Source organism: Gobio gobio (genome assembly GCF_949357685.1).
Source record: "Gobio gobio genome assembly, chromosome: 19".
NCBI lineage: Eukaryota > Metazoa > Chordata > Actinopteri > Cypriniformes > Gobionidae > Gobio > Gobio gobio.
Window position 1 is genome coordinate 34,320,477 of NC_137112.1, and position 11,361 is coordinate 34,331,837.

General features: G+C 41.2%; 1 protein-coding gene across 2 annotated transcripts; it reads right to left on the reverse strand.

Moving 5' to 3' along the window:
- Positions 1-78: 78 nt before the first annotated feature.
- brpf3a (bromodomain and PHD finger containing, 3a) lies at positions 79-11,358 on the reverse strand. Of its 2 annotated transcripts, XR_013818553.1 has the most exons (14): positions 11,045-11,315; positions 8,149-9,689; positions 7,289-7,442; positions 6,866-6,997; positions 6,592-6,720; positions 5,220-5,532; positions 4,726-4,995; positions 4,055-4,636; positions 3,864-3,942; positions 3,581-3,629; positions 1,886-1,971; positions 1,707-1,795; positions 1,469-1,623; positions 79-1,370 (listed from the first exon to the last, which is right to left on the reverse strand). XR_013818553.1 is itself a non-coding variant. In XM_079844314.1 (13 exons), exons 2-13 carry the CDS (start codon positions 9,639-9,641, stop codon positions 1,187-1,189), a joined length of 3,666 nt encoding a protein of 1,221 aa, XP_079700440.1. In that variant the 5' UTR covers positions 9,642-9,689; positions 11,045-11,358; the 3' UTR covers positions 79-1,186. The 2 variants fall into 2 exon arrangements, 1 of the variants encoding a protein (XP_079700440.1); XM_079844314.1 differs by lacking the exon at positions 3,581-3,629 and having other exon boundaries at positions 11,045-11,358.
- Positions 11,359-11,361: the final 3 nt, after the last annotated feature.

Below are 11,361 nucleotides of genomic sequence, written 5' to 3' on the forward strand. Positions count from 1 at the left end.
TGCTAAATTTAGATCAGGTAATGGATAAAGACGTATTGCTCAAGTTCAACTTGTACACACAGATGAAAGATACAGAAACATAGCTCGACAGTGTTTTTATTTCTCGTTTGAGAAAATACCGTTTCAGACATTTTTTGTTTGGTACTATTAGCTTTTCACAGGCTTTAAAAAAAACACATTTCTCTTTTACTCTGCGTACATGATCTAAGAGACTACGTTATATTTGATTCTATAATGTTCTCTCACTGTACACCACTAAGGAACAATTGCATTAAAGCAGTAATGCTTTCTGAACAATATAAAGCTCTACAGAGCTGTTAAATTAAACCTTCTCAATCACTATTAAATAACTTTTCCATAACCACTCCGAATAAATTAAAATGACATGTACAAAGTTTGTCATTAATTTACATTTCAGATTTTAAAAACACATCTGTGCATATTTTCTACATGCATTTATATTTACACAGTGATCTCCACCCACAAATACAAGCTTGTCGACAGACACATCTTTTCTTTAAAATAAACGGGCACATATTAACTTAAAAAAAGGACACAAAATAGGTGCTGGGTGTTAGTGCCAAAGAAATAGCATTAAGTGGCATCTCACAGTAGGTAAAAACAGCTATGGTAGTCAAACACCAGACGTTTTAGAAAGACACCAGACCTGATAAAGACACAAAAGCATATATGACCACGCTAGAATGATTAACCAGCAAGTCTAAGGGCAATAGGACTTTTTTGTGCACCTGCATTTCCTCAGTCCAGAAATGAATCCAAGTAAACTGTTACAAAATGCATTCTAGCACAAAGTTCCTGAGTCATATTGCCCGAACACCCTGGTGCATTGGCAACATAAGTGATCTCATCACCTCACATTCAATAAAACTGCCGAAAATGGAACAAGTGGCGAAACATTTTCAACATACATACAGAAATAAGTGCAATTAGAACAACTGATTTGAAAACATTCTTAGAAATCGAGAACGTTAAAAAAAGTGAATAAAAGCAGGTTTTGATTTATGATGTGCCTTGAGTTCTGGAGGGCATGAAAACAGGGCCGGAGACAAAATTAAGCTTAAATCTGCCTTCCACTGGTATAAAAACCAATAAACATCTGAATGTAATGAACGTACCTTCATTGGTATCTTGCAGTCAGTTTAGACATACATTTGATAGAAGTCTTTTATATAAAATTTGAGGGGTTAAAACTCGAGTTTTCCTGCACATGACTCAGGTGTGTCATCGCCCTGTCGTACGCCATGTGCACTGACTTCCGCACATTGGGTTTCTTGCCCTCCATCAGACGCAGTCTGTCTACAGTGTCGTCAATGCCCATGTGATGGAGCTTGTCCAATGGCAGCCACTGCCTATTTGTAAATTAACAGCAAAACAAACGACATGAACAGGCTTAAAACAAGCTTGCAGGTTTGAAATGTATTACTTTATGAAATGTATTTCACCTTACCAGGTTCTTTTTGTATCGAAAAACAGCACAAGAAAGAGCTTCTCCTCTGTCTCCTCCTGTCTGCGTTTACCCAGATCCAAAACGTCTGTAGGAGGCACTGGGATGGGAATGCCGTTGTGAAGAATCCCTTCCCGGGGCATGTTAGGATCGACCACCTGTTGAAAACCATCATTACCCAAGCTGGATAACTAAATCATAGATTTAAGAGTCTTTTGAAGTAACCCCATGTGATCCTTACCATTGCAGGGTATGAGGGGTACCCACGACATTTTGCCCAAACTAAGGTGAGAGGTTCCATCTCGTCATCATTTTGAGAAGTGTCTCTGCCTACAAAGAAAGACAAAATCTTGTTGAGCAAAACAAACAAATAAAAAAAAAAGAACAATATAGTTCCTTTAAGGTCTTTGTTGTACCCACTTGTATTAGTAACTTCATTCTCCTCCTCACCAACAGGAACTTTGCTGAGAGCTGGTTTACCACGACTTCTTTTTGGAGGTGAGGAACTGCAGAAAACATTAAGAGACAAATGTTTTTTAAATTACTTCTGCGTAATAGGCACCTTAAAGGATTAGTTTGCTTTTAAATAAACTTTTGCTGATAATTTACTTACCCCCATGTCATCCAAGATGTCCATGTCTTTCTTTCATCGGTCGAAAAGAAATTAAGTTTTTGATTAAACCATTCCAGGATTTTTCTCCATATAATGGACTTCAATGGGCTCCAAACGTCCAAGGTCCAAATGTACAGCTTCAAAGGGCTTTAAACAAATACCAAACGATGAATAAGGGTCTTATCTAGCGAAACGATCAGTTTCTGCAAGAAACCGAGCAGTATTTATGCCATAACTTCCGCTAAGTGAGGTCAAAATACGAGCGTGGTCATAGATGTATACGTAGATGCCTCATTAGTGCTTGCACGGATCAGTAGAATGAGGAATCTATGATTGATATATCTATGACCAGGCTCGTATTTAGACCTCACTTAGTGGAAGTTATGGCGGAGCTCAGAGATGATCACGTTCGTCTGATAAGAGGTAAAATAATAGCATAAATACTGCTCGGTTTCTCGCAGAAATTGATCGTTTCGCTAGATAAGACCCTTATTCATCGTCTGATATCATTTAAAGCCCTTTGAAGCTGTACTGAAACTGTCATTTGGACCTTGAACCGTTTGGAGCCCATTGAAGTCCATTATATGGAGAAAAATCCTGTAATGTTTTCATCAAAAACCTTAAATTTCTTTTCGACTGCAGAAAGACAGACATGGACATCTTGGATGACATGGGGGTGAGAAAATTATCAGCAAAAGTTTATCTAAAAGTGAACTAATCCTTTAAACACCTGGTATTAACATCTGTCAGGTGATGCAGTCTCCAGTGGTCAGTGCTAAATAAAGGTGTCATATAACCAGTTTTTGTACTTGTGTTAATTTTTGGGATAGTGCATGAAAAATATAAAATAAAAAACAAAATTATTCATTTGAGGTGAATAAATGTTTTATTCATTGAGAAAACATGCACAAACTCAAATTTATAAATTACAAATTAAATTAATTAATAAATAGTATCCAATTTAATATTAGCAACAATATCAGCATACTGCTAAAAAAATTGCCACGTCTGGGGAAACAATATTATTGAAACTATTGAAAACTTTTTCTTGCCCTTTATCATCATGCAGTGACACACTGGGCCTGTTTACACCTGGTCACTTCATGCGTTTTCTCTGATCAGATAGCCATCCGATCGTGAAAAGACCAGGTGTAAATGCCCTCCGCTTTCAGATTTAAATCCGACCACTCAAACCACTTCAGGAGGTGGTTTGAGACGCACTCCAGACAACACTGGATAAGTGTAATTACATCTGGTTGTTGAAGCCACGTCAATTTTACTTCTCCCAAAATGTTTAAAGATAAATGTGAGAGCGTGTTATACCGGCTCCCAGTAGCCAGATACGACAGCGCTACTGCAACACACATCGCCACAGATGAGTAGCCTAGTATCTCTTCAGAAGGCCCGCGCAAACTGCCACAAATGAAAGTAGGTCACACACGCTCAACTCAACACACAATCATCTAATCTTCATTAAAAGTAGTGAGACTAAATTATCTTACCAGTGCTGATGCCGTTCTCTCCTGTTGCAGTCTTTGATCTTGAAATTAGCTGATGATAAATAAAATGAAGCTCATATCTGTTGCTTTCGTTGACGTGAACCCAGTTAAATTTGCATTTAGCGCGGAAATTGAAGATCGGATTTATATTCGTTTTGCGGAGACACATTTATGTGGCCAAATGTAAAAGGAACTCAGTAAAAACACATGAAGTGACCAGGTGTAAACAGGGAACCTATGACAGCATTTACAGCGCTCAGTTCAGAGTGCTCACAGCATCCATTACCTGTGCGTTGGGAAGGTGGGAGTGCAGCTTTCTGAATCTGATGAGTTGCCGCTGTGTCTCTTGAGTCCATTTGTGAAGCCTAAATAAAGAGCATTAAAGCGCTTTAGCATATTAAACACATTGTGATGGACAGCACTTAAATCACTGGTCAATAAACTTGAGTAATCGTCTTTGTGAAGATATTCTAGTACCATTCTCTTCTGGCGGAGAGTGGACCTTTTCGCCTTCATTGTCCGAGCATGAACTCAGTCCTCTGGATCTCAGCTGGTGAGGGGACGGAGAGGGCGATTTTGGGGCTGGTGGTGCTGATAATAATTTGCCTGGTGTGGTCTGCTCTGGCGATGTATCATTTTCGGCTTTGCTGACTCCATTTTGCAATAAAACAGGCTTCTCCTTTGTCAGTCTGGCTCCGTTTTTAGCTTTCTTGAAGAGGATTGATGTCCGACGACCCACACCCATCTTGGGTGAATCAGACAGGTTCTCTGCGGAGGAAACCCTGTTCACAGCGTCCTCCTCCTGAGGGCTGGTATCCTCCTCTTTTGTATGGAAGTTCTCATCTTCCTTTAAAGTCTGATCGTGATTTTCTCTCAGGCCTCTTTCTTTTCCTTTCGCCCTCTGTTTTCTGCTGCCAGGTTTATTTGACTGCGCTGGAGTGGTGGTCCGTCCCGTCTCAAGGCAGAACATAGGCGGGTTTGGTGGGGAATCTCCAGGTAAAGGTGAAGAGGCTGGACAAGTGGGTTTTTGCACTTTCTGCGATGTTGATTTTTTGGGGTCTTTAACCGTGGAAAGAAATTAAAGATTAACTGTAAAATTTTGGCAGCTAACTGAAATGATAAGTTGAAGTACCTGAAGTTGAAGTTACCTGTATTGGAGGTTATGTAATCCATCTTCTCCTCCTTCTTTCCCTCTTTGCTCTTCTCTTTAATTTTCCCATTCAGCAGTCGTGAGTTGCGGTCCTGGTGGCTGATCTTGTGACGGAGGCTGTTAATTTCTCTGCGCAGCAGGCGCATGCGTTTTGTACGACCTCCGCTGGTGCGCATAGACGCCACCAGATCCAGTTTGTCCAGCAGGGTTTTCAGCTGGTCCTCAGGACACATGTGCACACGATTTTCAGGGTCCAAAAGTAAGTCAACTGTAAATCATTTGATGGGAAAAAACGATTATTAAAATCAGGCATTGCAACAGAAGAATCATGGGCTACTTTTATCATGTTTTTTTTCCTATTTGAAACTTTAAAATAACATGAGGATGAGCTGATAATGAGAGCATTTACATTTTCTAAACATCAGAATGCTTAATCACGTAATTTAAAGACTATACTGTTTTGAGGACAGCTGGCATTGGAAAGCGTCTCACCTTCATCGCACCAGGAGACTGTGGCATTGTGGGAGCTGGGCTTGTCTGGCAGGTGCATGCCTGTGCTGGAATCAAGGCCTATGCTGAGAGCCTGATGTTGGGCGTGTCTCAGGATAGCTCCGCCCACATCTCGGAGTTGCGTGGCAGCTTTGTGGAACACTGTGTCATTGGAGTTGTACCTCAGACAGTTGGATATCATGAGATTGAAATCATTCTCCAAGTCAGCCACTGATGAGTATTTATGGGCCTCCAGTTTGTCGTGCATTGAAGAGAAGTCCATCGGCTCAGTAACAAACTCCAGATAATCTGGAACCTAAAGAGGACATGTGGAAAAAAGGTTTTTCCTTGCACATTTAAAATAAAAAGGTCAATCTACTATGTAGACACTAATATTCTCAGTGGAAAGTCCACCCAGACTATGGAAACTATGCTGCAAAAATAGGTCATTTTAGGTCATCATGGTATAGACATCACAATGAGCATATTAAAATATGACTGCGCACATGTATACATCAAAATGGCATTAAAAATTAGTAAGATGGTCCCCCCTGATAAACAAGGTTTGGATGGTTAGCATAGTACAGTAATCCCTTATATTTTTTTTCCCCCTAATCAATATTTATGACAAATTCTAAATGTTAATTGTTCATGCAATATTTATTTTTTATTAAAAGTAAAAAAACTACGATATCTCAAATATTTTACATTTAAAGTTTTTGGTAACACTTTACAATAAGGATTAAATTGTTACCATTAGTTAAAATGAACAGTGCTTCTACATAATCTCAACATTTACCAATACATTTTTAAGATCAAAAGTTCTGTATCTGTTAACATCAGTTAATGCACTGTGAACTAACATATATACATTTATATACAATATGTTATTTTTTGGAAACAGCAAAAAGGGGTCTTTCAGTACAGTTCAGTACAATTCAGTACGGTATGCAATTTTTGCCATTTCCATTGTCAGGAACATATCTTTCCACTTTTTTGGCAGCCTTCTGTTGGGGTACCTAGCACAGTATTCTAAAGGGTGGAGCTAGACTCACAGCAGAACGTTGATTGGTTGTCAAAGAATCGTCCCTTGCATGTGCTTTTTCGGCTGTTTTTTTCCCTTGCAGCCTGCAGCGTGTCTTCTTGTGACAACAGCCACATGCCGAGAAGCAAGAACAAGATCTGCTGTATGTCGGCCATTGTTGTTTACGGTGTCGCTTTCTTCTTCGAGCGATAATGACGTTGATTGCGACACCACGCCTATCATAAGGGTACTGTTGGTGCTAGAAACGCAAGCCGGATCAGGGTTTACGGTCCCGATTGTACTGTACTGTACTGAACTGAACCGTACCACACCACTCGGTGGTTTCCTTACCTCCTTCAAATTGACTGGTGTGGTGAAAATATGATCTATGTCTTTCTCCTGCAGCTGTTCCAGTGTAGAGCGCAGAAACACCAGCGCGGGAGTGAGCTGCAGCTCCAGTGCAGCCTGCTGAAGTTTCATCTGCCGAGAGAAGAGAGCCAAATTAAACTGATTCTGTGAATTAGTAATTACATTACCCCTGTTTTTAATAAGTGATGGTTTCCAGAGAACAGGGTCTTGAGAATGTAACTAAAGAACATTATAGACATGAAGGGATCTATGTCACCTGTTCTCTTTTAAGTCTCTCCCTCTTTCGTATGAGCTCAATCAGAAGTCGAGCTTTTTCCAGGTCCTGTCGAAGCTTCTGCCAATACTTCAGCTCTTCCCTGACAGCTTGCAACTTTGCGTCTGGCTCTCTCTGAAAAGTCATTTAAACAAATCTGTAAATACACTGCACATACAAGCAATCTCTGGTCTTTAACACTTTAACAGTGATGAAGACGTGATCAAATTAGCCATAATATTTCATAAACAAACGAGCAAACATGGGGCAGGGAAAAGTGTGAATGATTAGTGCCGCAAATTTGTGAAAATCTGCAGTGTTTTCTGATGTCGCACATTCTGTGTGGGCTTGGTTATCAAGATTTGGAGTACAAGTTATCACACTCTTCACTGTCAACAACAGCGTAATGTGTTACATCACACTAACCTGTTCAGACTTCTGAGCCTGTAGATGAGAATGGAGCCGGCGGATGAGTGGCACTCCGTTACGAAAGTGGCGCTTCAGAAGCCAGTAATTGTGGAGTCTCTGCATAAACTGATTTTTCCTTTCAACAGAAACCCCTGTGCAAATCTTGTTGAGCCTGTTAAAAAAAATATCAAACAAGGCCAACTGTTAAATTCAAGTGACATTTCGGAGTTAAACAGGCTTTTCAATAAAACATTTGATTTTATCCATTAGAATGTTTAATACCAGAATGGAGCCAGACCTAAAGGCGCACGTGAGGGACCTTGGAACGTCTGGTTTTTTGGGGGGGTGAGAGGGCAAATTTTTACGTTTTGAAGACAAAAACAAAAAAAAACTAATTTTCCAAAGGTAAATGGACCGTAAAAAACATTGGCAGAGTAGTACCAACTCTTTTACGAATTAATGTCGTACAGAAGACCGGGCGATTTGACCAATCAGATAAAAGGGGCATTTCGGTGCCACCCACATGCTCTAATGAAATAGTTTTCTGTTTGTTATACAAAATGAAAAAACAAGCCTTTCCATTTCTCGGATCACCAGCATTTAAATTTTTTGGGTTCATAAAGAAAAACAGAAATATTTACCTGTTTTTCCAGTTTTTCACTGGCCAGTTTGAATGGAATAATTGAATGATCAGATGATACACGGACCCTAAATACTGTAGTTACTACCTATTGTTTATTTTAATTTCATGCTGATTTTAACATTTACTGGAAGTCATTTCCACTCTGAAGATGAAGCGAAATACTCTGACATGCTTACAGCAAGGTAAGATCAAAATACCAGACATAATAGATAAAAGTTCAGTAGTAAACATTTACCTAAATGAGGGTATCTGCGGCACCAGCAGGAGGGGCACTCCTGTCTTCCGCGAGGTCCCGGCTGGATTCTTCTGCGTTTTCTTCTGTTGTGCGGCTGAACCTTTTTTCCGCCCATTCTGGTTCTGCTGCAGTGGAGGGCCTAATGTGTAGGACCTCTGACCTCTGTTACCCCTGCCCCCTACCAACCCATTGTCTTCATCACCCTCGTTGCCCGTGCCGGGGGGCGAGTGGTTTTCGCAATAAGCAGTTTTCTTCACAGTAAAAGTGGTGCCGTGCGTACCGGTCTCCCGCACAGGGTCGATTTTCATATAGAGACCGGCTCTCTGGGCACAAGTGACATGAAACGCCCTGTAGCAGTTTGCTTTGTGGCACTGAATAGACGCCCCCCTGCCTTTCTGTTTGCACAGGTAACAGGTGAGCTTCCATCGCGCTGGAGGAATGTTCTTCACTCCCTCCACGGGCTCAAGGAACACAGTGTTGGCAAAGCACACTTCAGGGATCCATATGGCACAGATGACGTGGGCCCAACTTCCATCACTAGTTTGTTTGAATGCACCTCCCCGATTCGGGCAGAGGACACAATCGACGGGTCGTGACGGGGATTGCAGACAGCGCCTGCACAGCCACTGGCCCTCGGGGATGTAAGGCACCCCGTAACATTCCTGGTGCACTGCGAGGTTGCAGATGTCACAGAACAGGATGACGTTGCTGTTGAGACACTCGTCGTCAAGGCAAACGCAACAATAGGCATCCTCATCAATGGTGCTCTGGGACAGCGCCTGGCTGCGGGACTCCAAAATGGACTCTCGCTCAAGTCGGTCAATCAGTAACTCAAAAGTATCAGGGGGGACGGAAGCGTGGCCATCGGACACACGCTTCTGATTCACCATCTCTAGCCAGGCCATGTCCTCTTCGTCCATGTCATACTCTGCCTCGTTGTCCAACTCCTCCCCTGACTTCTCTATGTAGCGATAATAAGCCACAGGAAGAGGAGGGGCATCTGAGGATATGAAAGTGTCCACTTTACGAAACGTAGGCTTTGGCAGGGGGATTTGTGAATGAGCGACCTGGCTTTGCAAGCCATACTGCGAGCCAGATCTCTTTTTGGCTGTGTGTTTGCCATCTTTCCTCTTGCTTTTAGACACAGTTTGTTTGTTTCCCTGTCTTTGCTCGCTGTTCTCTTTGTTACTGTTGCACTCCGTCAGATCCTGAGCCAGCATTTCATCCTCGGTTACGACGGAGAGCTGGTCAAAGATGTTGATCCGGTGGAGCCTTCCCTCCAGCTCAATCTCCACCATTTTCTGAGCTTGTGCGTATGTAAGCGTGTCTCTGGTCATAGAGAAGTTCAGTCTGCATGGAGAAGGTGGACAGAGTAGAGCATCCATGTCGCCATGGCCGGATGGACCGACTTGACCCTGATCCTCCACTCTGACCATTCCTCTGCCAAAGCCTCCAGCCCTGGATTGGCCAACTCGTTTCCTTAACTTTCTCATTGAAGTTATCCTCTATATAAATGTTAAAATATGAATGGACATAGGTACCTGTGAGAAAAGAAATATAAAAATTACAAATAATGACCAGATAATGCTGAAAAAGTGCTGGGATATTTCGCTTTACATAACAGATCTTCTTTCACACTAGTGGAAAGAAAACATCCCAAAATACACATTTAAGTGTCTGTTTTATTACACTTAACTATTTACATCTGTTGATTTCAATTACAATAGCTTTCAAGGCTGTTTTCACAAAATTATTTTTGTCTTACCAAAATGTCCAGCTTTATTACAATTCATATTATGAAGGTTTTTATATATAATTAATCTGGTTTGTACAACACTTTTTTCTTAAAAACATGAATTTTTTTCTGGCTGCTGACAGCATTTTCTGATTTATGGACTAAGAGGTGGTTAAGACTATTAAGATAATCTAAAATCCCCTCTGTAAAAACTCGAACATGCCAAAAAGAAAAAAACGTTAAACCTGGTCTTATCAAATGTTGATTTCTGTTCTATAAATGTATACAAATGTATTGCACGTTAAACATAACATTTCAGAAAACTTGCAACACATTTGTGATTAATTAATGGGGAAGATATGGTTATATCTATTACTTAAATATTTTACGTTACCCTTTTTACCTGTTGCCCTGCCCTACCATAAAAACGTAGACCAACAAACCATCTTGAGGTGGTTTTAACTGTTTTTAGCAATAATATCACATTTGAATAAAAACATTAGCAGTCAAATGTGGCAGCGACTCCACGCCTGCATTGTGTGTTTGCTGTAATATAAAAAGTAAAAAATGAATGCTTAATTGTAATCAATAAACATCTTATAACTACAAAATAATGGGTTTCCCAAATGAACATATACAAATCTACAGTATGCATGTCGCTCCATTTGCAACGTTGGTAATAAATGTATATCAGGCGAGCCAATAGAATGTCGCGCTCATATCACGTGAAAAATTCGAGCCAATCACCGGGCAGACCTTCAATTTTTCCTCGACCCAGTTGACGTAGTTCGGTTGCAGAGCGCTAAATACCAATCCTGAAGCGAGACAGACGAGTCAGCCATTTTAGCAGGGCTGACGGACAGTCTCAACCTCGATTGTTTTTACTGATAACAAACTCTGACGGTGCACTATGCCTTATTTATACTTTGGTGAACAAACGACAAATAATTGCATATGACGCCGCAGCTCCGTTGCATGCAATGCCGTGTGTGTATAAAGCACCGTATGTAATAAAGCGCAGTGTACAGTCAGCGCTAGTAAATGAGCGCCTTCCAGTGCTGGAGCCATATTTAGAGAGTACAAGCAAGCAACCGCAGCGCAACCTGCCGCTGTAACATTACTGTTTGTAGAAAGCAGTACAGAATAAATCAGCAAACTTACTCTTTTATCGATCGCTCGAAACGCCAGGGAAAGCCGGTCATATCCAGGGGCGACAGCGTCCTCTTCTGTAGCAAGACGGGCTTCCTCAACCCTCCATTGATGAGACTTCCCACAAAAACGTTTCTAAAAACACATCCCCGCTGTTTACACAACACTATCACCTTGACATGGTGCCCGAGTGTTTCAAATAGGCGCCTGACATTATTGCAGAGTGTATCGTGTGCATTGAACGTTGGTTTGTAATTAAATTGGCAAGAAAAATACGCCCCTTTAGAAAAAAAAGCGAATTCTCGGCGTTGGGCTTTGCACTTGGCGCG